We start from the raw sequence: 26,923 nt of genomic DNA on the forward strand, positions 1-26,923 counted from the left end.
ATTTATTATTGGTGCTTTTTGTTTGTTTGTTTTGTTTTTTGACAGGGTCTTGCTCGGTCACCCAGGCTGGACAGGCTGGAGTGTAGTGGTGTGATCATAGCTCACTTCCACCTCGAACTCCTGGGTTCAAGTGATCCTTCCACCTCAGCCTCTTGTGTAACTGGAACTACTGGCATGCACCACCACACTCCACCAATTTTCTTTATTTTTGTTGTAGAGATGGGGCCTTGCTATGTTGCCCAGCTGGTCTCGAACTCCTGAGCTCAAGCGATTCTCTTGTCTCAGCCTCTCAAAGTGCTGCAAATACAGGCATGAGCTACTGTGCCTGGCTTATTACTGTTGAAAAAAATTTTTATAACATTGTTTGATAGGTTTACCAATGTTGATAGATGAAATACATATAATAACTATAATGCAAAGGTCAGTGGAGGGAGATAAACCTATTTGTTTTTTGTTTTTGTTTTTCTTGAGATGAAGTCTAGCTCTTGTTCCCCAGGTTGGAGTGCAATGGCGCGATCTCGGCTCACTGCAACCTCTGCCTCCCGGGTTCAAGCGATTCTCCTGCCTCAGCCTCCTGAGTAGCTCGGATTACAGGTGCCTGCCACCATGACCGGCTAATTTTTGTATTTTTAGTAGAGATGGGGTTTCACCATGTTGGCCAGGCTGGTCTCAAACTCCTGACCTCAGGTGATCCGCCCGCCTTGGCCTCCAAAGTGCTGGCATTATAGGCATGAGCCACTGCGCCTGGCAAACCTATTTGTTTTTAAGACTTCTATATTACATTTGAAATGGTGAAATGGTACAGTGTTAACCCTACATAGATTGTGAAGGGTTATATATGTATATTGTGGTCCCTAGAGCAACAACTAAACTAGAGCTGAACATATAGATAAATTATAATAGCAAAAAATATTTTAATGACATACGAAAAATATCCAAGTATTCCAAAAGAAGACAGAAAAGTTGAAACAAAATAATAAATGTGGTAGACCTAAATACAACCATATCAATAACTACATTAAACGTAAATGACCTCTACATAACAATTAAAAGATAGAGATCGCCAGATTGGATTAAAAAACAAGATCCAATTACATGCTGTCCACAAACATACTTTAAATACAAAGAAACCTACTTTAAATATAAAGACATAGATAAACATGTCTTTATGAAAAGAATGAAAAAGATATACCATGCAAACAATGATAAAAAGAAAGCTGAAATGGCTATATTAATATCAAACAAAATAGACTTCAGAACAACAAATGTTACCAGGGATAAAAAGGGAAATATATAATAATGAAAGTGTCAATTTACCAAGAAAACATAACAACGCTAAATGTGTGTGCATCTGATCATGGTGTTTCCAGATACACAAAGCAAAATGTAATAGAACTGAAGGGAGAAATATACAGATCCACAACATTCCTCCCTCAGTAATTGATGGAATGAGAAGACAGAATATTAGTAAGAATATAGAAGACCTGAACAACAATATCAGTTTGACCTAATAGACACTACGGAATATTTCATCTCAAAAGAATTGAATATGCATTTTTTTTCATGTGTACATGGAACATTCCCCAAGAACTATTTTCTGGGGGAAAAAAAGCTTAACAAATTGTAAATAATTTATATATTTTTTATTTTAAAAATTTTAAATCTTTCTTTATTGTGACAGGGTCTCGCTGTGTTGCCCAGCCTGGTCTTGAGCTCCTGGGCTCAAGCAATCCTCCTGCCTCAGCCTTGTAAAGTGCTGGGATTACAGGTATGAGCCACCACAGCTGGCCAAATTTAAAAGAATTTAATAAGTACATTCTTTGGTCACAGCAGAATTAAACTAGAATAACAGAAAGTTATCTGGAAAATTTGCAAATATTTGAAACTTAAGCAATTTCTAAATGGGCCAAAGAGGAGATCACAAGGAAATTTATGAAATGAAATGAAAATAAAAACAAATATCTAAATTTTGAGGTTTCAGCTAAAGCAGTGCTTATCTCAAGATACAGAAAGGCACTTGACAAAATTCAACATCTGTTCATGATTTAAAAAAGCAAACAACTCTTAGAAAACTTCCTTAACCTGATAAAGGGCATCTACAAAAAACCTACATCTACTAACGTAGTTCATGGTGAGAGACTTAATACTTTTCCTCTAAAATCGGGAACAAGGCAAGGATGACTACTCTCACCACTCCTATACTAGAGGTCCTAGCCAGTGCAATAAGGCAAGAAAAAGGTAGAAAAGGCCTACTGATTATAAAGAAGAAATAAAATAAGGCCAGGCACAGAGGCTCAATAACTGTAATCTCAACAGTTTGGGAGGCCGAGGCAGGAGGATCATTCAGCCCAGGAGTTTGAGACCAACCTGGGCAAGATGGCAAGACCCCATCTCTACAAAAACTTAAAAAAATTAGTCAGGCACAGTGGTGCATGCCTGTAATTCCAGCTACTTGGGAGGCTGAGGTGGGAGGATCCCTCGAGCCCAGGAGTTAGAGGTGGCAGTGAGCTATGATTGCGCCACTGCATTCCAGCCTGGCAACAAAGAGAGACCCCCGTCTCTAAAAAAAGTAAACAAAAATGGTTTCTATTCACAGACATCTTGATTATCTACATTAAAAATCCTAAGGAATCTGCAAAAAAAGCTACTAGAAATAATAACTGAGTTTAGATAGGTTGCAGGAAACATGATTAACAGACAAAAATCCATTGTACTTCTGTGGAGTAACACGAAACAATTGAAATAGAAATTTAAAAGATGATGCCATTTATAACAGCAACCACAACTGAAATACTCATATATAAACCTAACAAAATATGTGAATGATCTCTATGCTGAAAAGTAAATAGTACTGAGGAAAGAAATCAAATAGGCCCAAATAAACTGAGAGCTATACCATGTTCACAGCTAAGAAGATTCAATATTGTTATGTAAATCTTCCTCAAACTGACTGTAGATTCAATGCAATACAAATCAAGATCTTTGTAGGATTTTCTTTTAAAGACATAGAGGAACTGATTCCAAATTTATATAGAAAGGTAAAAAATCTGGAATAGCCAAGCAATTTTTATAAAGAAGAACAAAGTTGAAGGACTCTACTATCTGGTCTGAAGACTTACTAGAAAGCTACAGTAATCAAGACAGTGTGGCAGTGGTGAAAGAACAGACACCTATATCAATGGAACAGAACTGGGAATTCAGAAATAGACCTGCACATAGATGGTCAATTGATTTTCAACAAAGGCACAAAGGCAATTCAATTGTTGTTTTCAACAAGTGATTTTGGCAAAGATGGAGAGGAACTAGACCTCTCATACACTGCTAGGGGACATGCAAAATGGTACAGACATTTTGGAAAACAATTTGGAAAGTTCTTGTAATAAATTTAAACATATTCACTATAATAGTCAGCAGTTCCACTCTTGAAAGAAAAAGTGGCTAGGTGCAGTGGCTCATGCCTACAATCCAAGCACTTTGGGAGGCCAAAGTGGGAGGATTGCTTGAGCCTAGGAGTTCAAGACCAGCCTAAGCCATAGGCGAGGCCCTGTCTCTACAAAAAAGGAAAAAATTGAACAGGCCTGGTGGTGTATGCCTGTGATCCCAGTTACTCAGGAGACTGAAGAAAGAGGATTGCTTGAGCCCAGGAGTTCGAGGCTGCAGGGAGCTGTGTGTACCACCGCACTCCAGCCTGGGCAACAGAGCGAAATCTTTTCTCAAAAAATAAAATAAAACAAAGAAAGAAATAAAAAGGGACATTCCTTCAAAAACCTGTACATGAATGCTTACAGTGGCTATATTCATAGTTGTCAAAAACTGGAAACAACCCAAATGCTCTTCAACTATTGAATGGATAAATGATTGTACAACCATATGATGGAATACAAACTATAATGATACCTACAACAATATGGAGGAGTTTCTACTGCATTATGCTAAGTGAAAGAAGTCAGATTTAAAAGGACAACATGTATGATTCTACTTATATGACATTGTGTCAAAGGCAAAACGATGGAGACAGAAAACAAAGCAGTAGTTGCCAATGGCTGGACTTGGGGGGAGGGCTGGTTATAAAGAGGCAACAGGAGGGATTTTGGGGGGTAACGGAACACTGTATATCTTGTCAAAACACATAGAATTGTATGCCAAAAAGAGTGGACGTTGTATAAATTTCAATAAAAAGAAATGGAGCAATTTACAGCTCACAACTGCAAACGATAATTACTGGGCATGTACCATTTGCTAGGGCTTGTGCTGGCCCTCAAGACACTAAGATTAAATAAGACAATCCTGGCTGGGCACAGTGGCTCACGCCTGTAATCCCAGCACTTTGGGAGGCAGAGGTGGGCGGATCACTTGAGGCCAGGAGTTTGAGACCAGCCTGGCCAACATGGTGAAATCCCGTCTCTACCAAAAATACAAAAATTAGCTGGGCATGGTGGCGGGCGCCTGTAATCCCAGCTACTCGGGAAGCTGAGTCATGAGAATCTCTTGAATCTGGGAGGTGGAGGCTCCACTGAGCAGAGATTGCGCCACTGCACTCCAGCCTGGGCAACAGAGCGAGACTGTCTCAGAAAAAAAAAAAAAAAAGACAATCCCTTCTGTCAAATTGCTCACAGATTAATTGGGGTATAAGGCATGATGCTAAAGGTTTGGAATTGCTGATGAGGGGTATTGCAGAGGGGGCCTGTTGTGTAGTCACAGCATGCCATGAGAGCACCAAGGAGAGGTCTCACGTTTAGCTAGAGTGGCCAAGATGAGAATTAGGCAACTTCCAAGAGGACAAAATGCTTGAACTGAGTTTTTGTTTTTTTGTTTTTTGTTTTTTGAGATGGAGTCTCACTCTGTGGCCCAGGATGGAGTGCAGTGGCACAATCTCTGCTCACTGCAACCTCCACCTCCCGGGTTCAAGCGATTCTCCTGCTGAGTAGCTGGGACTACAGGCACATGCCCAGATACTTTTTGTATTTTTAGTAGAGTCTGGGTTTCACCACTTTGGCCAGGCTGGTCTCGAACTCCTGACGTCAGATGATCCGCTCAGCTCGGCCTCCCAAAGTGCTGGGATTACAAGTGTGAGCCACCCCACCTGGTCTTGAACTGAGTTTTGAAGGGTAAAAAGGGAAGTAGGTAGGCAAGGAGGGGCTACGGACCTTCCAGGTAGAAGACACAGCACATAGGGAGTCTCAGGGTGAGACAAGCTGGGGCCTTCAGGCAACTGTAATGACATCGGAGTGAAAAGTGAAGGGAGCTGGAAAAGCTGGCAGGAGATTGGACTAGTGGGTGGGGGTCACAGATAATCAGTAAAAAAAAAAAAAAAAACCTTTTTATTATTATTATTTTTTGTAGAGATGAGGTCTTGCTATATTGCCTAGGCTGGTCTCCAACACCTGTCCTCTGATCCTTCTGCTTCAGCTTCCCAAAGTGTTGAGATTACAAGTGTGGACCACTCACTGCACCTGGCCTCAAAGAGCTTGGTTTTATCCAGAAGACAGTGGGACAGGTTTTTTTTTTTTTTTTTTTTTTTTTTTTTTTGAGACTGAGTCTCACACTGTCGCCCGGGCTGGAGTGCAGTGGCCGGATCTCAGCTCACTGCAAGCTCCGCCTCCCGGGTTTGCGCCATTCTCCTGCGTCAGCCTCCCGAGTAGCTGGGACTACAGGCGCCTGCCACCTCGCCCGGCTATTTTTTTGTATTTTTTTTAGTAGAGACGGGGTTTCACTGTGTTCGCCAGGATGGTCTCGATCTCCTGACCTCGTGATCTGCCCGTCTTGGCCTCCCAAAGTGCTGGGATTACAGGCTTGAGCCACCGCGCCCGGCCGGGACAGGTTTTAAGCAGCCTAGAGTAAGGAGAGGGATCAGATTCACGCATTTTCACTGCAGTGCGGGCTGCAGTGTGGGACCAGAGGGGGAAGCTGCAGGCTGGGGGAACAGGGAGGAAGCTGCTGCGACCAGGTGGGGAACGAGTCTAAGGACAGTGAGGGGAGGTGTAGGGGTAAAGTGGCCAGAACTTGCCTTCCACCTGATGTTTGAATATTTGGTCTCAGCACCTTTGCGCTTGCTGCTGCTTCCGCCTGGATTAACTTTTCCTAGATTCTCTGCATAGCTCATTTCTTCCCATTCTTCAGGGTAGGTCGCCCTCAGAGGGGTCTTCCATGACTTACCCCACTCAAAGGAGACCCCTCTGTCACTCACTATCACATTACCCTATTTCCCTCATAAGTATCGTGCTTGTTTATCCACTTGTTTACGGTCTAAGGAAGGCTCTGGAGCACAGCCTGAGTTCTCAGCCTAACTTGGCCTCTTATTAGGCGAGTGATCTTGAGCAAATTATTCATCTCTATGTGCCTTGGTTTCCTCCTTTGTGAAGTAGGAATAAGAATACCTGCTTCACAGAATTGTCATCAGGACAAGATGGATTAATATACATAAACTACCTAGAATAATCCCTGGCACGTAGTAAATTCTGTGTATGTTAGTTTTTTACTATTATTGTTTTATAAGGACAGAGGCCTTATTGGTTTTCTTTCTTTTCTTTTTCTTTTTTTAAATTTTTTGAGACAGGGTCTCACTTTGCCACCCAGGCTGGGGTGCAGTGGCGTGATCTTGGCTCACTGCAACCTCCACCTCCCAGGCTCATGCAATCCTCCCGCCTCAGCCTCCTAAGTAGGTGGGATTACAGGAGGGCACCCCTGCGCCCAGCTATTTTTTGCATTTTTTGTAGAGACGGGGTCTCGCCATGTTGCCCCAAGCTGGTCTCGAACTTCTGAGGTCAAGCAATCCGCCGGCCTCGACCTCCCGAAGTGCTGGGATTACAGGCCTGAGCCACCACATCCGGCTCTAGTTTTCTTTAAAATTGTATCCTCATCTTCTTCCTAGCACAGTGCTTGGCACACAGCAGGCACTTATATACTTGTGGGACGGATTGTTGACTGAACAAAGAAAGGCACTTTCCCATCTCCACCAGCAGACGGCGCACGTATGCCAAGAAAAGTTAAAGCTGACTCGGCTCCCACACGGATCGGCCAACAGATGTCGCTGCAGCTCCCTGGGTCAAGGAACCAAGATTAAGCCAGTGGCAGGGGGTGCCTAGACAGAGCCCTGGACAAAGATTCCAAATGCAGGGCCAGAAGCTGTAATTGTATTAAAAAGCCAAAGTTGGCCAGGCGCGGTGGCTCATGCCTGTAATCCCAGCACTTTATGAGGCTGAGGCGGGAGGATCGCTTGAGCCCAGCAGTACAAGGTTACAGTGAGCTATGATAACGCTACTGCATTCCCAGCCTGGGTGAGAGGGAGCCCTCATAAATAAATAAACAAATAAATAAGTGCCAAAATTAAGAGGCTAAGACTAAATTGTGTTCTGCATGATCACATATTCTAAAACTGCATTTTCTTTCTGCTCGCTCACTTTGTAGACAACGGAGTCAGCCATCCTGGGATCTTTTTTTTTTTTTTTTTGAGACCGAGTCTCGCTCTGTCGCCCAGGCTGGAGTGCAGTGGCACGATCTCGGCTCACTGCAAGCTCCGCCACCTCTCAGGTTCACACCATTCTCCTGCCTCAGCCTCCCGAGAAGCTGGGACTACAGGCGCCCGTCACCACACCCGGCTAATTTTTTTTGTATTTTTAGTAGAGATGGGGTTTCACAGTGTTTGCTAGGATGGTCTCGATCTCCTGACTTTGTGATCCACCTGCCTCGGCCTCCTAAAGTGCTGGGATTACAGGCGTGAGCCACCGCGCCCGGCCCATACTGGGATCTTATATAATTGAAACCCCAGTTTAATGAAGTGGAGGTTGTGGGAGTCAAAGGAAGCACCCATCCAACGTGCAGAGGGGGAGGCCACAGCATCCTGCGTGATGCCTCTTCCCCTGCGTTTTGTATTTCTGTGGGGGCAGGGGCTGGGAGAGCGTTCACAAATCTCTATGTACCTTGACTGGGGACCTAAAAGTGACTAGGTCTGGCCTCTGTCCTGTGGGAGCTTCTGTTCTAGTGCAGACAAGAGGCAAGAAAACCAGTCAGTACAAAGAAAGGTCTGAGTGGTACAGCAATAGGAGAAAGACAGTGGCGTCATAAAGATTGGGGGACTCCTGGGCTGCCTTGAGTGCTCCCTGTGTTGGGGAAGGCATCCTAGACAGAGGGTACCGTGTGAGCAAAGGCACAGGGCATGGAAGAGCTGGGCCCCATTACTAACATCCCCATCGTTTGGTGCAGCTGGAAAATAGGGTTCAAAGAAGGGGAGCGTATTAGTTATTTATTGCTGGTAGATTTGCTGGTCTAGTCTAACAGTCTAGTACTTTTTCTTTTCTCTCCAGGTCTTGTCAAAAGTCATCGAAGACCAGGGCCCAGCAGCTTGGTACAGTCTTATTCTTTTTTTTTTTTTAAAGACAGAGTTTTGCTCTGGTTGCTCAGGCTAGAGTGCAATGGCACAATCTCAGCTCACTGCAACCTCCCCTCCAGGGTTCTAGCGATTCTCTTGCCTCAGCCTCCCAAGTGGGCATGCGCCACCACGCCCGGCTAATTCTTTGTATTTTTAGTAGAGATGGGATTTCACCATTTGGTCAGGCTGGTCTCGAACTCCGGACCTCAGGTGATCCACCCACCTTGGCCTCCCAAAATGTTGGGATTACAGGTGTGAGCCACTGCTCCCAGCCAGTCCTAGTTTATTCTTGCTCCAATGTAATAACAGTGGCCCCTTTCACTCCTGAATTTGCCAGCTTGGATGATCCCCTAAGTTAGGGGCCTCCCTGGGACCCCTGTGCTTCCATGATCACAGTGTCCTGTGTGTGTGGTCACCATCTTGATCAAGAACAGAAGCAGGATCTGGTTCATCCAGGTGAGCCTCGTGCTCAGATGACAGAAGCTCGGGAGGAATGAGTTTAATGCCTGGGACCTCAGAGCCTGGAGGTCCATACAAGCCCCTTTCTGCTCTCAGGGACGATAGACATAACTCCCAGTAGGGCTGCTGCCTGCAAGATGCTGGCATGGGGCTCCTGAGGCCTGCCCAGAGCCGCTGACAGAGGCTGAAGAGTCCTCCCAACCCTCCACAGCTCACTTTCTTATTTTCATCTACAGGCTACCACAGGCTTGGGGCTGGCTCCTGGATGCACTGACAGGGTGGAGATAGCAAGTTAGGAGGTGGGGTGGCTCTGCCAGATGCTCAGACCCAGGGCAGAGCAGGGGCAGCCCTGGGGCATCCTGGGCTCGGGATCTGCCCCTGACAACCTGTGTGACCTGGACGGGCTCCTGCATACTTTTGGCCTCAGTTTCCCCACCTATCCAATGAAGGGTTAGTTGAGGGTCTGCATGGGCCTGGCCAGCTCCTGGCAAATCGCCCTGTGACAGTGCTGAGGGAAGCAGGTGGGGGTGGTGAGGCAGGGGTGAGGGGTGGAGGGGGCACTCAGAAGACGGCCAAGTGCATTATTAGCACAGGAATATTAACTGCCCCCGTCACTTCTCCTAGTCTGGGAAAGGCCATACCCATAAATTAGGGCTGAGAGTCTGCCAGGCAGCAGCTTAATGAAGAAGGAGATGGACTGCAGGGAGAGCAGGCAGTGCCTCCAGAGGTCACAAGTCCAGCCCCAGCCCGGACAGAGGGAATCTGGAGCCAGAAGCAGGCAGGGGTGTCCGAGGCCACAGTGTCAGGCTGGGCCAGGAAGGCAGGGGCTGGTTCTGCTGTGGTCACTGCTGAATTCCCAGACCCCGGCACATAGTAGGGTCTCAACCGGTATTTCTGGCTAAGGACCAGGTGACATGGCAAGTCAGGTGCCGAGTTCAGACTCAAACGCAGTCCTCCCAACTCTAGCTAGGTCCTCCCTGGTTCCCAGCCCAGGTGTGAGGGTGTGAGTAGGGGAGGGGGGCATGGAAGCAAAAGGCTTCTCAAGGAGATGTCTTTGAAAGGCAATTTCACAGTGTTCATGAGGTCACAGAACCTGGGAAGTCTGCCATGTTTCTCCAGGTGTGCAGCTGGCTTCACGTCTCCCACGTTTCTGACAGTCACACACACCTGTCCTCTCCTCTCCTGTTCTTTACCACGCTTGCTCTTTAAGGGGACATCCTAGAGGTAGATTTCTCCCTGTCATTTGGCTCCCGCAGGCAGGCCCCAGGCCTCTGGGCCTCTGCCCACCTCACACTCCAGCAGCACTCCCAGTGTGTGATCAGAGGAGGAGGCTGGCCGTTTAGTGGGGCCCTGGCACCTCTGAGAGAGAGTCTGGAGTGCATGGTGTCAGGGAGTCTGGGCAGGGTCAGTCGGCTGCCCCATCTCACTTTTTACTGCAAGGCTTCTCCAGGTTCCCCTCCCCTTCCCTTCTCTTGCTGCCCTCATCTGGCCATGGCTTTGGTTTGATTCCTCTCTGTGTCTCCAGTGCCCAGCATGAGGCCAGGCACAAAAAGGATGGGCAGTAGGAAGGAACAACCAGGCTTTACAAGCAGGAGGCACAGTGCAGCTCCCTGTCCCCCCATCACACCTCTCTACCTTCCTGACTTTTCCTCCAAGGGCAGACGTCCCTCTAGTGCTTCCCAGTGGAGAATGTGGTGAATGTATTAGATCCATTCTACCCCATACGTATCCTCCCACCTACCCCCCGCCATTGCTGGCCTTCAAGCCTCGGGCTAACAAGATCTTCCTGCCTCCAGACCTTTGCAGAAGTTGGTACTTCTGATCTTTTTCTGTTCAGCAAACTTCTACTCATCTGTCAAAACCCAGTTCAAGTGTGACTTCCTCTAAGAAGTCTGTCTAGGTGGGGTCAGGGCTCTTACTCTGACCTCTCATTATTTCCTGGGATTTCTTTTCTCCAGATCTTGATTAAATGTGATTCCTTCCCTGGATTGTTAGCCTCTCTAGGACTGGCAGAGTTGCATTCAGTAAAGGCTGAGTGAATGGCTGGGTTTGTAGAAGAGGTGAAGCTGGGGGCCCTGGACCTTGTTGATAGCCCCATAAGGCTATAGGCCACTGACAGACAGCAAGGAGCATGGCAGCCTAGAAAAGACATTTAATGGGGATCAGTGAAAGGTAGTAAGGTTAAACGCCAACTGGCACACAGTAGATGCTCAATTAGTTGATTTCTAATGACCATTGATTTGATACTTAGCAGTAACTCTCATATACATCTTTGGAACTGGGGAGATCTACAGATTTACAGATCACCTCCTCAGTTCCAAAGACATGCTCTCTGCTAATGCAGCTTAAGACTACAGTAAGTCCTGGCAAATAAAACATGCTATTAGCTATGGGATTGTTGTCAGCAAAAATCTTTGAGGCTTTTATGAGAGCTACTGCTAAACTAAGTATTAAATCAATAGTTATCACAAATCAACTAACAAGCTCTAACTTGCATTAGAGAGACCATCACTATATTGTCCTGGGGGACTGCCGGGCACCCTTTGAAGGTCACTGACAGATGTGTCAAGAGGACTTAATCCTTTCTCATGAGGAATGACTGGGAGAAGGCATAGGGAGTGTGCTGGGAAAAGACAAGGAGTCACATGCACAGTCTCTGACTTGTGAAGAGCTGTCCTGGGCTAAGGGGTGCTCCTGGCCCCATGGCAAAGCTGGGGCTGTCAGAGTCCCAGGCAGGCTCCTCAGACACTGAAAGGAAGGGAGGGAGTGAGCCTCCCATCACGAGATGATGCCTCCTGTTGAGACAGCTTAGGAGGCTTCCCACATTACCTCTGCAGTCCTTTTCAGTAGTTAGAAGGCACACATTCTAGAATTATGTGGCCCTAAAATTAGAAAATGCCAGAATTCTAGGCTTCTGCCCTATGGTTCTAGGGCTCTATGACCCTGAATGCAACACAATCCAGCCTGGGGACCTGGAGGCCCTCCTGTCCCAGAACTCACCGGTCCCCTGGCTTCACATATCTCAAGGAGTCGTTTCATCCACACCCCCCACACGCAGCCTCTCACATACCCAATATGCAGGTCTTACCGTCTGGCCAGGAGAGCATGACATGACACGGGATATAAGGGAGTATCAGATAATTCATTAGAGAGGATGATCCCAAAGCAGCAAACAATCCCTCTTCTTTCCTGTCTGAATTAACTCCTCATTCTCTATAGCTGGATTTACTCCTGGATGGCCTTGGCTGAGGCTAATGTTTGTTAGTCTAACTCCATCCCCACCCTGAAGATGAGGAACGGGAAGAAAGAGGATGTAGAGGAAGTGTTGAATCCCACTTTGGCTGTGCATAACCCCTCCTCCGGTGATAGAAAGCAGGCTGGCTTGGGGAACAATGTCATCCCAATGGGAAGTCCCTCCATGTATCTAACCTTAATCCTGCTATGTGCAATCAGAGCCCATTTCTTCTCCCACAGTCTGGGAGAACGCATCAACGGTCACTGCCCCACCAAAGACAGGTCCAAAGAGTGTCCCCTCCCACCCCCATCAGCACCCCAAGGTCAGCAGGAATGATGTGGCACCACTAACAAGAGTAGAGTATCTGAGATTATTGCAGACTTTATAGAAAACTGCTCAAGGGAGATCCACATTTTCTGGGTATGGGGAGGGAAGGCAGGCCTCAAGCCAATATATTAAAGGAAGGTGACTTCCTGTGTGCAGACGCAGCACAGGCCAGCCATTCTGCCTGCTCTAGAGGGTGGCGAGTCAGGGAGAGGGCATCCTCTCCCCCTCTCACCAATTGTGCTTTGGGATCATGGAGAAGGCAAGGTGCTGAGGTTCTGACCCTGAACCAGGAGGGCTCGTGCCTGAGGCAGGAGGCAAGACCCACTTCTCTTCCAGAAGATATACGGGGTGAGGTGGTGGTGGTAGTGGTGGTGGCAAGGAATCCCCAAGGGCGAAGAGCCACAGGCATGGGAGAGAGCATGGAGAAATCGAAGGGCAGCAGCTTCCAGCCCTTCAGAGCCCACTTCCTGCCCCTCTCTGAAGCCACGATGCCCCACTATCCCTTTCACACACTGAAGGCTCTCTCCTTCCCCACAAGGATCTGCCAGGATGCACCAGGGGTGCATGGCACCTGCACCTATCTGGCAGGACTGAAGAGCTCGTCCTGGGAGGAAAAGGGGATGAGGACATCCCAGGGACCGATTCCTCACTGGACCTTGACTAGTGAATGGCAGGGGTGGCTGCTGAGTGCCAGCACTGGGTATGGGGGGGGGGGGGGAGGTCAAGAGCCTAAGGCTTGGGCAGGGGGATGAAAGTTAGATCGGGGTGAAGAGCTGTCTGAGACTGGGGACCAGCACTGAGTATCGGGAGGTCAGCGCCCTGGTGGGCAAGGCTGAGAGTCGGCTCCACACTAAGGCTAGATGGGAATGTGCTTGCCCCTGGGATGGGAGGGACATACTAGGAGCTGAGCCCCACGCCTGAGCCGAGGAAGAGAAGGGCCTGAGCCAGAGGCGGGGGTGGGTGACGGCGGGGCAGGGGTATGAAATATATTCTTGGATGAGGGGAGGGTGCCCAATCCTCAGAGCCCCAGGGTTGGGCCTCCATGCAGGATGGAGGGCTCTGAGCTCTGGGATGGGACAAAGGGCTCAGAATCCACAAAACCATTCTGATGGGGGTGCTGTGCTTCGAGTCCAGAATGGAATGGGAGGGCCCACGAGCCCCGGAGGGTACTGCGGGCTCCGAGCTGGCGAGGGAGGTCAAGGCAGTCTCGGGTGTAGGAGCTCCAAGCACAGGGTGTTGGGGGCAAGTCTCAGAGCTTTGGCCTTTAAGAACAGAGTCTCTGTGTGAGCCCTGAGGTGGGGAACGGACTTTTAGTGGTTCAGGAGGGAGGTTTCGGAAACTAGGGTGGGCGGGCGGGGTTTCTGTATTCGGACCGGCTATCTCTGGGTCTTTGACGGTAGGAGCTCTCGGAGGCGGGAACGAGAGGGTACGGCTTAGTGCCTCCGAGTCGGGGGAAGGTCTCAGAGCTCGGGGCTCGCGGGCGTCTCATCTCCACGGTTTCGGGCCAGGCAGGGGCAGCTCAGAGCCCCGAGCCCGGGGAGGTGGCGCGGGAGCCCGCGGGCGCGGCGGGCGCGGGCGCGCGGCGCGGGTCGGCGTCCTGCTCGTAGCGGTAGTGGTAGCCCTCCATCTGGTCCCGGCACGCCTCGCGGAGGTTGCGCATCCAGCGCTGGATGCCGCGGCGGTTTAGGTAGAGCACCATGAGGAAGATGAGGCCGATGAGCGCCAGCACCAGCCCGAAAAACACGTAGGAGGCTTCCAGCTCCGGGCCGGCGGCCTCCGCCTCCTCTCCGCGAGCGTCGGCGCCGCTCTCCGCGCAGCGCAGCCGAGCCCCGTCCAGGTCCAGCAGCGGCCGGTCCAGCAGCGCCCGCGGGGCGGCGCAGCGCAGGCGTCGCGCGTCGGGCACGCGCTCCGTGGCGTTGCGCAGCCAGGCCAGTAGGGGGCGCGCGGCGCAGCCGCAGCGCAGGGGGTTGTCGGCGAGCAGCAGGCGCGGCCCGGGGAGGCCGCCATCGCGCTCCAGCGCGCGCAGCTCGTCGGGGCCCAGGCCGGCCAACCCGTTGAGGCTCACGTCCAGCTGCTCCAGGCGCGCCAGGCGCAGCGCGGCTGGCGGCAGACGGCTCAGCGCGTTGCCCGCCAGGCCCAGCAGGCGAAGCTCGGCCAGCGGGGCCAGCGCAGCGTCCAGCGCGGCCAGCAGCGCGGGGCCGCCCCGTACCAGCGCGTGGTTGAGCTGCAGCGAGCGCAGCGCGGGCAGCCCGCGGAAGGCGCCACCGCCCAAGGCGCGCAGCGGGTTGTGGCTGAGGTCGAGCGCCGCCAGGCTGGGCAACCCGTCGAAGGCGCCGTCCTCCACCACCTCAATGTGGTTGTGCGTGAGGCGCAGCGCGCTCAGGAGCGGCAGGCGCACGCCCGCCGCCTGGTCGCCGTCCCCGTCCGCATCCCCGCCGGCGAAGGCGGCCGCGCGCAGCACCGTCAGGTTGGCGCCCACGATGGTGAGGTTGCGCGCGTCGGGCGGCACGTCCCGCGGAGGCTGGCGGAGCTCGGCGCCCGACGCGCAGCGTAGCAGCAGCTTGGGGCCGCCGAAGCAGTAGCACTGGAAGGGGCAGGGTGCCGCGGGCTGGCTCAGCGCCGCCGCCACGAGCAGTAGCCCCTGGAGCCCCGGCTGTCCAGCACGCGGGGCCATCGCGGCCGCCCCCGCATCCAGCGCCCGGGCCGCCGCGCTCACCAGTGAGTTGGGAGCGCCTGGTGGGGGCACGGGTGGGGCGAGTCCTTGACCCGGAGCGGCTGGCAGTCCCGGTCGGTCCGTTCGTTGTCTCGAAAGTCCGAGGAGCCGTAGTTATTGGCTGACTGGCCAGGGGCGAGAGGGGTCAGACGGGGAGCGGAGCCCCCCGCCCCCGGTGCCCTCGCCCTGCGAGCCGGCCTCCGACTTCCGCGGCCGCTCCGGGCTCGGAGCCGAGTGGGCAGGGTTTGCTTCCCCCCTCCCCGCCTCCCGGCCTCCTCCTCCGCCCCCAGCGGAGTCTCCGCTCCCTCTTCGCCGTGGGAGGCGGGGTGGGAGGCTCCCGAGAATCAGGGCTGTCGGCTGCTGCCCTTTCTCTTTACCCTCTCGGCCCCCGTCCCCCCGGGCTGCCGAGAAGTTTGCCTCCTGGAGACTCCGACTTGGTTTCCCCCTCCTCCACCCCCCACGTTTAAGCTGGGTCCTTCCTCCTCCCTCTCCAGCACGTGTGGGGCGGGGCCCGCCTTCGGAGAGCGGGCAGGTGGGTCACCACCAGGAAGAATTCGGGGGTTGGGGAGGACTTTAGAGCTGCTCCTACTACAGAAGGAAGGGATGAGGGGTGGGCTGAGAAAGTTACTTATTTTCCAGCCTCTTCCTAAGGTAGAGAGACTGGAAAATCCCCGGTCTCTGCTTTCTCCTCTGCGACCCTAGTTCCATTAGACCCGGCTGTGTCACCACCCCTGTAGGTCCTGTGGGACCAGCTTTTTCTCCATACCATCCCATCCCATTCCATCATCAGGAGAAGTCTGTGGCACCCGCTCCCCTCCCACCCACCAACTCTGGCTGCTCTGTCTGTGCCAGGAGTTCCCTCATCTGGTTTCCTCCACCAGGCTGGACTCCTCTGCCAAGCACTGCTCTAGGCACAGAGACACGGGGGTGTAGTGATTCTGCTCTTTGCTCTCATTCCCTGCCCCCAAACGTCTTAGACTCCTGGGATTCCGTTGGACACCATCAACCAGTCCCTCCAGGCTTCTCCGCCTGTGAGTGGGGTTTGGGGCACCAGAGGTTGGGAGAACAGGAGCAGATTTTGCAGCATGGAGTGGGGGGTCTCAGAAGGGGCCAGGGCTGAGGTGGGGGCTGAGCTGTTTACAGATTTGTTTTGTTCTGGATTTTTTTTTTTCCCCCAGAACTGGGAAGCTCCAAACCTGATTTAAAGAGACAGGCTCCTGAGAAGGAAGCATTCCTGCTCTTGGCATGAATTATTCAGGCTGGAGAGGCTGACACTTGATCCGCAGGCCATTCGGGTATCAGCAGAGCTGCTTGGGATAGAGGCTCCCCCCTCCTCCCAAGAATCAGTCTCTTTCTCCTGAATTGGGGACGATTATGTTGACTCCTTTCCTGAGGTTATATTTAACAGATCGACAAAAGGATCAATACCACTTAAGGAGAAGAGGCAGACCCTGCAGTGGCCTGGGTCTTGGGCACAGACCAACATTAAGGGGCAGGGCTGGTGATGGTGGGGGTCCCCCAGCTCTCCCCTCCTCCCAACCCTCTCTTTTCCCTACCCCTGTCATAACTCTCCCAGGTATGAGAGCTCAGATGTGCTTCATGCAAGTCCATGCAGACTCATTCATATGTGCGCATAGGATTGTAGGTTTGAGTGCGTCCTGGCATGTGTCCATAAATTGATAAAGACATACATATTTGAATATGCACACTTCTGAGCCCATGCAAGTTCCTGGGTACATTCTCAGAGGGCAAGCTTACAGGCCCATGCATAAGCCATGCCAAACATAGGGACCCAGAGATTGGCTAGCACAGTCAGACCCTACTCCTCCTGCCTTGCACCATGCCCTTGGTCTGTGGAGGTAACAGGCTGGTGGTGTCTTTTCTCACATGGGCACACGTACTCAAGTAGATGCCATTGGGGCTGGGCCCCCAGCTGTAGCACTCTCCTAAACCCCGGCCCACACAGCAACATGCCCAGTTCTGACATCTCCCCTGGTAGGAGGCACTGGGTCATCTTCACTTTTGTGTTTCCAGTATAGGGACTATCATCACAGAAGAGTGTGTAGTGCAGATGACAGACTGAATGAACAGAACAATCTGTTTCCTTGTCTGCTTCCAGGCCCGGAGAAATCACAGACCACTGCCAAGGCTGGAACTCCTTCCCCAGGCCCCGTGGTGGCTGGCCTCAGATTGGCTGATGCCCACCCCCTCTTCTGCTCCCCAGGAAAGGAGTTGCATGGCCACAGGCACCCTTGATTGGGGGGGTGCTTGACACCTCATTTGGGGAAATGAGGCGTGGGGAGAATTTAGAATCATCAGGTGCCAGAGAATAAGGCAAATGTCCTCTGTATTGCACAAATGGGGAAATAGGCCAAAGGGGCCCCAAGGCCCCTGTCAAAGTTTCAGGGTTTAGCCTAGAAACCTGGCCCCAGGGTCCTTGCCCAGGACTCTGTCCAAGATGGTGGGGTGCATCTGAGAGGGTCCTGCACCACAAGGAAGTCTTATCCTGACCCCAGGAAGCTGAGGCTGGGAATGGATGCCGTGGTTGGTCTGGTGTGACCTCAGGCTTGTGTCAATCTTGGGCTGTCACCTTCCTCTTCTGTAAGGTGGATAGGCTTTGAATTCCTGTTCTTCCTGTTTCTCTCAGGGCTGTTATGATAAAGTGAATTGAAAGTGCCTCAAAACAAGAAAAAACATTTCACCTGGGTCTGGGGGCCTAGCACCCATGCTGTCAGACCCTGGATAAGGCATTGCCCCTCTCTGGGACTAATAAGCTCCCTTGTCATTTTTCCCTGTTCCATGTTCTTTCCTTCTCCAACATAGCAAATTTGTGGTAGATGTTAATAAAATGAGTTTCTGCTTGTCTCTCTGTATGGCCTCTACTCAGCCTTCTCTCCTCTCTTCCCACTTTGTATAGGTGTTTCCCTTCTAAATTCTCCTGGAACCAATTTCTCTCTGTCCAAGTTCCCCAAGGAGTCAAATCTGCGAGCCACTGGGGCTGAGGGATCTCTGTTCTTTGGAGGAACAGCGCTCTCCATCTTAGATTTGCCAGTGTTCAGTATGCATTAAGTGTTCAATAAATGTGTGTCCACTTGAGTCTGAGGCTGTGTGTTTATTCTCTGATGCATCTGGTGGAAGTCTCTTCTCTTGGACTGTTTCTTCCAGCTGGGGTGCTCTCTTGATTCTGTTTCTCCAGTCCAGTCTGCTGTCCCTCAGGACTTGTGAGTTTTGCCCCCTTCAGGGAGCCCTCATGTCTTCGCTCTCCATCCTTTGAACTTCATTTATCAATCAGAGGGTTAAGACTCCCCTGATCTTCTTGACTGTCAGCAGCTGGGGCTCAGGACTGGTCTAATTTCTTAGGAATCAGTACAGAGAAGGCATCAGGGAACATTTGCTGGATGAAATAATGATTTAAAAGTCTGTGACTTGAATCTCCCATCCCTATGAGGCAAGCTTGGTGAGGATCAGTCATCTACACTTCATACCAGGAGATAGCCGGATAGCCGCTCAGAAATGTTAAGTGCTTTCCCTAAGGTTGCACAGCTGACTGGGACCTGAGCCCGATAGAAGCTCAGGTTTCTTGCCCATCTCCTTTGCCGCAGCCCCCCTCATCCTAGGATCCCTCTCTCCTGGGAGTGTGGCTGGGTCAGATCCCAGGGGAGCCTGTGGGCAAAAAGCTCCCACCCTCAGGGTTTCCTTAGGACTCGGAAGAAGCAAGGTACCCCTTGCCACCCGTGGAGAGTGATCATCTGCCCTGTGCCCAGATGAATATCCCCCATGTCAGCCACGCTGGATCTCCATGCTTGAATTTATTACTCCACTAGGTCCCAGAGCCCCTCTGTGAGTATTCCAAGATGTTGTCTCTACCTGAGCCTCTAGTGCCTTCACTGGGCCTTTTCTGCTGGCGCAGACCCTGCTCTTGGTGAGCTCCACTAAGCCTTGGTAGGGAGCACAGAGTGTGATGACGTCCCTGAGATCACCCAGCAAGTAGCCCCTTCTCCAGCTCCATTTTGTCATCAGAGGTGTGTCAATATTACTGAAGTCCTTGGACATACCTCAGTTTCCCTGTTGCAAAAAAGTGTGTGTGGATGGGATGGTCTTGGGGGACCTAGTGGTCTTGTGCCCCTTGGCTTTTTAGGGATGGGGGTCAGGGAGGGGAAGGTCATACTGGGATTGGCCCAAACTGGTGCCCCCACCTTCTCAATATGTGACCTTGAACTTGGCACCACCCCAATTAAGGCCTTGGTTGCCTGACTAGAAAGTGGTAGGGGTGGCCTGGGGTCCTTCTGGGGTGGATGCTGTAGCGTCCTGAGATCCAGGCTCCCTTTGTCCTCTGTCCCAGCAACCCTCCTGTTGCCTCGCTGTCCCTCTGTTTCCCCCTCCTCCAAGGCAAATGGAGGAGCAGCAGGCAGCCTGATGTGATGAACTCAGCCATGAGGTAGTAGTGGGGGAGGCCCCAGCTTCTCTCTTCTTGTTTGACTTCCTTGCCATCAGGGATAGGAAACTTCACTGTGGACCTTGCCATTCCCATTTCTCACTCCCCCTCCCCTCCCCGCTGCTGCGAAACACAGGAAAATCCATAGGCCCAAGATTCATTTTCTCCATTGAGTCAGCAGAGGCCCGTGCTGCTTCTGAGGGGCAGGCAACTGGCTTTTAAATAACTCTCTGCTATTTAATACCCTCCTCCTCCATTCAGTGGCCTGGGCCTCTGGGGAAAGGCTGGAATAAATAAGCTGGATGCGTCCTCCAAAAGTCCTAAATGTTCTTGCTCCCACCTCAGTCTTCCCCCCAACCCCCAACTCCCAGACCATTGGAAAAGATGACTCCTTACTACATCTGTACCTTGCTTTACAGTTTCTAAGTGGTGCCCAGGCTGGGTTTGTTATCCCAGTTTAGAATGGGAAATGGACATTTAGAAAAGGAGAGATCCCACTTGACTTTTGGTCTTTGCTGTTGGCTGGCTGTGTGGCTATGGGCAGGTGGGTCCCTGTGCCTCCCTGGGCTTGTGTTTCCTCATCTGTGCTGCAAGGTGGTTCTGCCATTGGGTTGTCATTGGTCCCCTTGGCTGTGTAATGTTATGATTTGCTGTGCTGGCCTAGGTCTCCTTCCCTAATGAAGCTTCTGTTTCTGCACTCCTCTTCAAGGAAAGGCTAAAGAGCAGAGCTGACTGAGGCTAAAGGCCAGCTAGGGTCTGGCCCCTGGGATTCCACTCTGTTGAGTCAGGGACAGGAGTGGGTAGGGGAGACAGGGAAGGGAAAGAAGCAGAGTTGGGTGCCTTCCCTCCTCTCCCCTCCCCTCCCCTTTCGTTATTTCTTTTTCTTTTTTTTTGTTTTTTGAGATGGAGATTCACTCTTGTTGCCCAGGCTGTAGTGCAGTGGCACGATCTCGGCTCACCGCAACCTCTGCCTCCCAGGTTCAAGCGATTCTCCTGCCTCAGCCTCCCTAGTAGCTGGGATTATAGGCATGTGCCACCACGCCCGGCCAATTTTGTATTTTTAGTAAAGACAGGGTTTCTCCATGTTGGTCAGGCTGGTCTCAAACTCCTGACCTCAGGTGATCCGCCCGCCTCGGTCTCCCAAAGTGCTGGGATTACAGGCGTGAGTCACTGCACCCGGTCCCCTTTCGTTATTTCTTGTTTTTGCCAGTAGAGGTTGGGACAGACCAAGGGCAATAACCTGTCTTGGTTCTCTTAAATCCCAAGGGCTCTGCTGCTGTGGATGCAGTTTAATGAGGTGGGAACAAAACCCTCTTCCTCAACTGTGTCCAGGCCCAGGCTCCTGATAATGGAAGTTAGTGGGCCCAGTTCTCCTGGCTTTGCCACTGTTCTGCATTATTCAGAAGACAGGGATTGATATCTCTGTTGGCTATATGAGAACACTGGAAGGTTAAGAGCTGTGCTTGGGGTCATCCCAGATTAATGATGGAACAGGGCCTATAATCTAGGTTTTCTAATTCCTTACTCAGTGTTCTTGCCACTTCCCTGATCCAGGCAGGAAGTTGGGACCTGAGGGATGAGCATAGGAGAGGCAGCTGGTTCTCTAGGGGTGACCTTAGTTTGCCCAACTTCTTTAGCCTCCTCTTGGGTCCTCATGCTCTTCCTCAAATGTACTGAGCCTTCTACTTCTAGAATCACAGAATCTTGGAATCAAAACATTGACTGCTAAGAACCACAGACTCAGAGAGCCATAGAACTGTTGTCCCTTTGAATCAGAACAAAGACTTATGGTGTTGGTAGTATGGGTGGTGGTGAATGAGACACTTAGAGCTTGTGGTAGATTGTTGTATTGATGGTCCAAAATGAATTCTGCCTATCTGAGTCCATACTTTTATGTTGTCCCTCCCCACACTGACTTTGGGTTGGCCGTGTGACTTCCTCTGCCTCTGGTTAATGAGACATCAGCAAATGTGATGCAAGCAGAGTCTTAATAAGTACTTGTGCATTGGGATTCACCTCTTCTTGCTCCCCTGAAACTGCCATGTGTAGAAACACAAGCATGCCTTTTAGAGGAAGAGACCAGAAATAAACCATACCAGCTGAAGAGCAACCAGCTCCCTGATGGTCTTCCACCTGCCTCCAGCCACCTGAGTGACCCCAGATGAGACCAACAGAACTACTCAGCTGACCTGAGCCCAAATTTCTGACTCACAGAATTGTGAACAAATAAAATGGTGGTTGTTTTAAACCACTAAGTTTTGGGGTGGTTTGTTACACAGCAGTAGATAACTGATGCAGAACCTCATCATTGTACGATCTTGGTCATAGATTCAATATGCCCTGACAGTCACAGCATCATGGAACCCCAGGGCCAGAAACGAACCACTGATGTAGAATCCAAGGAACAGAAGAGTCCTGAAAACACCTTAACTCCCACCCAGTGGTACCCTCTCCTTTCACTGTCAGATCACGTGACCACTCACCGTCTTTCAACATTAAGCCCTTTCCCCACCCACAGATGTCCCTTATTCTTTAGCGTTCTGCCCATTCTGTCACACAGTCTTCTGGTTCCACCCCTCAGCTGGCTTCTCAATCCCTGCTCTAGGAAGACTTCCCATATCGATCTGTTTGCTCTGGTCCTGGGAGCCAAATGTGGACTTTGTGGAAAGTAGTCTTAGTATTCATCCCAGTTCCTAGCACGGTGTCTGGCCCAGAACTTATCTTGAGGACAACAACAAGCACCACCAACCACTTCTCACTTTCTGCCCTGTTGCCTCACGACCGGCAGTCCTGGATCTGTCCGTGGTCCTGAATGTCTTTTTCCGTCTTGTCACTGTCTGCATCAGACTGGCCACTTCCCACATTCCCCAAATTCCATTGTTTCCCCCTCCCCCATATATAAATCATTAGCCTGGACTATTAAATGCAAAATAATATGTGGTGATGATGATATATATTAATTAGGATTAGTTTCAACTATATGTGTCAGGATGCCCAAATGAATTTCTTAAATGATAGAGAAATAGAAGTTCAGTTTCTTTTTCTCTCATGAAAGAAAGTCCAGATATAGTAGCCCAGAGTCTGAATGGTCTCTCCAAAGTCATGAGGACCTCACATCCTTCTAGCCTCCCACTCTGCCTTCCCGATAGTCCTCATTGCCATGGTCCAAATGGCTGCTAGAGCACCAGCCTTTCCTCCATGGCAGATGGTGGAAAGCTATAAATAAGGGTACCCCCTTCCCTTCGTTGGCACTCTCTATACTTTCATTCAACACTTTCACTTACATAAGCACACCTAACTAGCTTTAAGAGGCTAAGTAAGATAATGTGTCCAGCAAAAAGTTATGGTCCTTACTACTGAAGAGGAAGAAGAAATAGCTATTGAAAAGCAACTACAAATCTCTGATATTAGTAACGGAACAGAGGTGTTGATGGTGACAGAGATTGTGGTATAATAGTTGTAGTGTTAGTAATGGTGATGGTAATAGTGATGGTGTTGGTGGTGGGAGAGTGGGGGTGATAATGGTGATGGTAGCATGGATGGTGATGAATGAAGCTGGTGGCTGGTAAAACTCAGATCCAGGAGCACACCCTCCCTTACACATTAGCCTGGACCAGGAGAATACTGGGAGATGGACCTGGTGACTACAAAGTGTCTGAGCCTTGGGGCCTGCTCCAAGCCATGCGGGAGTGATTTCTGGCACCCCTGCTATTTGCACTTCATCAGTTACAAGCCTCCCTCCTTCTTGGGTACAAGTTATCCCCAGCAGAACATGAATCAGATTCCCCCATCTAGTCTAGAAATAACTCTGGAATGAAAATTTTACGCCTTAGGGATGTGAAGCAGGAAGGGCAATATTGGACTTCCATTTATTAGACAATAAGCACTGATGGAATTTGTGGTTATAGTTAAGGAAAGCTTTGCTGTGAAATACACAGAGAAACACATGGACACGTAGCTTCTGAAATAGAATCAAGTCATTACAAAAACAGAGAGAGTTACAGAGATAGAGAAAGAAACAGGCCGACAATCAGAAACCAACAGGCACAGACACATTAGTCTCACAAGGATGGCCAATCTGTCTCCCCAAAGAGATAAGGATACCTGGCCATCTTTTTGTTGTTGTTGTCTGTTTGTTTGCTTGCTTGTTTGAGACAGAGTCTTTCTCTGTCTTTAAGACTTGAGTGCAGTGGTGCAGTCATAGCTCACTGCAGCCCTGAACTCCTGGGCTCAAGCGATCCTCCTGCTTTAGCCTCCCAAGTAGCCGGGACTACAGGCACATGTCACTATGCCTGACTAATATTTAATTTTTTTTTGTAGAGACAGAGTCTCACCATGTTGCCCAGGCTGGTCCTGAACTCCTGGTTTCAAGCAGTCTTTCCACCTGGCCTCCCAAAGTGCTAGGATTACAGGTATGAGCCACTGCCCATGGCCCACTCAGCCATCGTACTCCAATGGACAACTTTCATGTTACCAGCTGGGTCCTATGCACTGAAGATACCTAGGAGCCAGAAATAACAGTGATGAGGGGCTCAGAGGTCAGTAACCAATCACAGAAGCGGGCAGTCTGACCTTCCATGCCGCTCTCATCTGCAATGTGATATTGCACTAGTGCACCATGGCCTGCACCAGGCTTTGTGACTGAAGGTGATCAGAGGGGTGAGGCTTGGGTAGGAGGGGGTGTGTCCTCCAGGAAGTCTCCCTCCAGGGGCCCAAGGACACATCTGGAAGCCATTAACAGAGGGACCATCAGGCAGCAGGCTCTGGCTCCAGGTGAGAAGGCGTGATGAGAACATGTGGCAGCCTCCCGCTTGCTGGAGCTGGCACATGGAGGACACCTTGGCACTGAGTAATTCCAGAATCACCCTCTGCCCAGCACTCACCTAGAATGTAGAGCTGTCCACAGGGCGGGCCCTGGAGCTCACCTCCAGAACCTTTGGTGATCCCACCTCCAGTTCACCTCTCGAACCTTTGATGCCAGCTTTTCTGACCTCCGTAGTGGCACTCTTTTTCCAGAAACCCATCCTGATGCCTCCTTTGCCCCTCCCCCCTTAGTCTCTTTCCTTTTCTGCTTCTGCTCAGAGCTCCTATAAGACATTGCTCTGACAGGCCTCCCATTTCCATTGATCTGTGCTTCTTTGGAAGTGACAGCCCTGCCTAGCTTCAGCTGCTGCAGTTCTTCTCTCTGTCCTGCTGGAGCATCTCCATTTCATGGCACTTGCAGTCCTTTCCTAGTGACTGAAGATGTCTGGGTCCCATGGTGGGTCTCAGCCCCCTTGCTGCTAACCCTTGGTCCTGGGACTCATATGAATGACTGTCAATTAATTTCCTGCCACTGCAGCACTGGAGCTCCGAGTTCATGATGGAGCCCCGAGAGATTCCACTCTGCAGACAGATCATCTATTACCACCAGCCTGTACCTCCAGAACTGGGGGCTTCTGCCACCCCGGAACTTCTCCCTTCCCAGCATCATGTTGGCTGTTTACCAGGATGTTCTATTCCTGGCTTCCCCCAGTGGATCTGGTTCTAGGTTGCTGGATTTCCCTGACTGCGTTTCAGAATGATAGAAAAAGCATTTAGTCCCAGGTGGCGTTGGGATAACTTCTTCCAAGCCCATACGGGTATAATAGAGATCCCTGGGGATCTCTATGAGTTCGTCACTCACTGGAAGGCTGTGAGTGGGCAGGAAGACCTTGAAGGCTGGCCAGTGCATTGATTATTGGCTGTCCCACATATTCCTGGACATAGGACACGAACCTCAGAACAGATGGGTGAAAAGCAAGTTGTGTAGGCAAGAAGTTCCCTTGGGGCAACCCCAAACTCTGGGTCTCAGCAGCCCCCACAGCTCAGCCAGGATAAGCAGCTCTCACCCTGTCCTTAGCACAAGGACTGACTGTGGTTGGGGCCTTAGCTTTGCCCTGCCAGTGTGTCCCCATCCCTGCCCTGGGGAAGGGAGAAAGAAGCCAGTTGGAAGTTCAGAAAAGGAAAGGCTAAAAAGGAGCCCACAATCAGCACTAATTAGCCACTGGGAGAGAGGAAAGGAGGTCAGAGGACTGAGTCTACTTCTGAAAGAAAGCATCTGGCAGGCAGAACCCCGGTTGGTCATCACCCCCGACTGCCCAGCATGGGCTTGGCCCCACACAAGCCCATCTGACACTGCCCCAGCCCTGCTAGGGGCAGGGCTCCACCTCTGCCCATATACCCTGTTCAGATCTTCAGACCTTCTTCTCTGGAAGAGACAACTGGCTAAAAGGAAAGAGGGAAAGAGGTGAAAGAGGGAGGGAGGGAAGGCAGGCAGATGCGATTGAGCACCCACTGTGTGCAGTGCACTGAGTTGAGAGCTTTGCATACAGGATTATGTTTAATTCTCACAATGGTCCTGAAATGTGGGTACCTTGGCCCTCAGCCTCCCAGGTAGCTGGGACTACAAGTTTTGAATACAGAGGTAGACACTCAGGTTAAGTAATTGATCCAAGATTACTGAAGAGAGTCTGGTTCAGGCTGTATATGCTGCAGTCTATATTCTCAGTGCTGTGCAATGAGCACTTGGAGGGCAGAGCCCTTGCCCAAATCATCTCTGTGCTCCCAGTGCTCTGCCCAGGCACATGGCAAGTGCTGAGAAGAGCTGTTGAACCTGACAGGCAGAAGAGGCTGAGCCAGGAAAGGACACAAAAAGAGGGAGACGGTGGAATGGTGGAGGTGTAGCAGGTGACTCCCATCCCACGGGACACCGAGCAGGGGACCTCTGGGGGGAGCTTTCCTGGGGCCCAAGACAGCCTTTTACCCAGCCATGGGGGGAGGCGGGGAAGGTAGAAGTGGGGGAACATTGTATTTATTCTCCCCTCTTCTTCCAATTCCCAGGTAGTTACACTGAAGCAGAAAACACAATGAAGAACCTTTAAGCTCTTGCTGGAGCCAAGCCACCCGTGCTGGAGCCAAGGCAGATCACCAGCAGGCCAGCTGGCCCAGAGCCAGCTTGTGGCCCAGGGTTGGGGGACCAAGGGGTGTTGAGGGGAAGAGGGCCTCTGGGTACGGCCACTGTGGGCATGATGCCCTTCCACATGGGCTGGACCTTCTGGCAGGGCTGAGTGTCCCTAACGAGGAAGACAGGCAGTGGCATGGGGGGAGGGAAGTGTATCGTCCTGTGTCCCTGAGCACCCCAGTAGCAACTGGGGAGTAGGAGAGACACACTGTGGGTCAGGCCGACTTCACATAGTGGCTGAATCAGTCCTCACAACCATCACCCTGAAAGGTGATGATTCTCAGTCCTGATTTTTTTTTTTTTAAATGGAGTCTTGCTCTGTCACCCAGGCAGTGGTGCAATCTTGGCTCACAGCAACCTCCGCCTCCCAGGGTTCAAGCGATTCTCCTGCCTCAGCCTCCTGA

General features: G+C 50.9%; 1 protein-coding gene across 1 annotated transcript; it reads right to left on the reverse strand.

The window, feature by feature from the left end:
* Positions 1–12,418: 12,418 nt before the first annotated feature.
* On the reverse strand, positions 12,419–15,332 carry TPBGL (trophoblast glycoprotein like). Its single transcript, XM_021926324.2, has one exon. The coding sequence runs from the start codon at positions 15,061–15,063 to the stop codon at positions 13,909–13,911; it is 1,155 nt and encodes a 384-aa protein (XP_021782016.2). The 5' UTR covers positions 15,064–15,332; the 3' UTR covers positions 12,419–13,908.
* Positions 15,333–26,923: the final 11,591 nt, after the last annotated feature.

The sequence above is a fragment of the Papio anubis genome, chromosome 12 (genome assembly GCF_008728515.1).
Source record: "Papio anubis isolate 15944 chromosome 12, Panubis1.0, whole genome shotgun sequence".
Lineage (NCBI taxonomy): Eukaryota > Metazoa > Chordata > Mammalia > Primates > Cercopithecidae > Papio > Papio anubis.

What these genes read in the sequence shown, in the direction of transcription:
- TPBGL (XM_021926324.2), bottom strand. Translation starts at nt 15,063, where the DNA reads ATGGCCCCGCGTGCTGGACAGCCGGGGCTCCAGGGGCTACTGCTCGTG.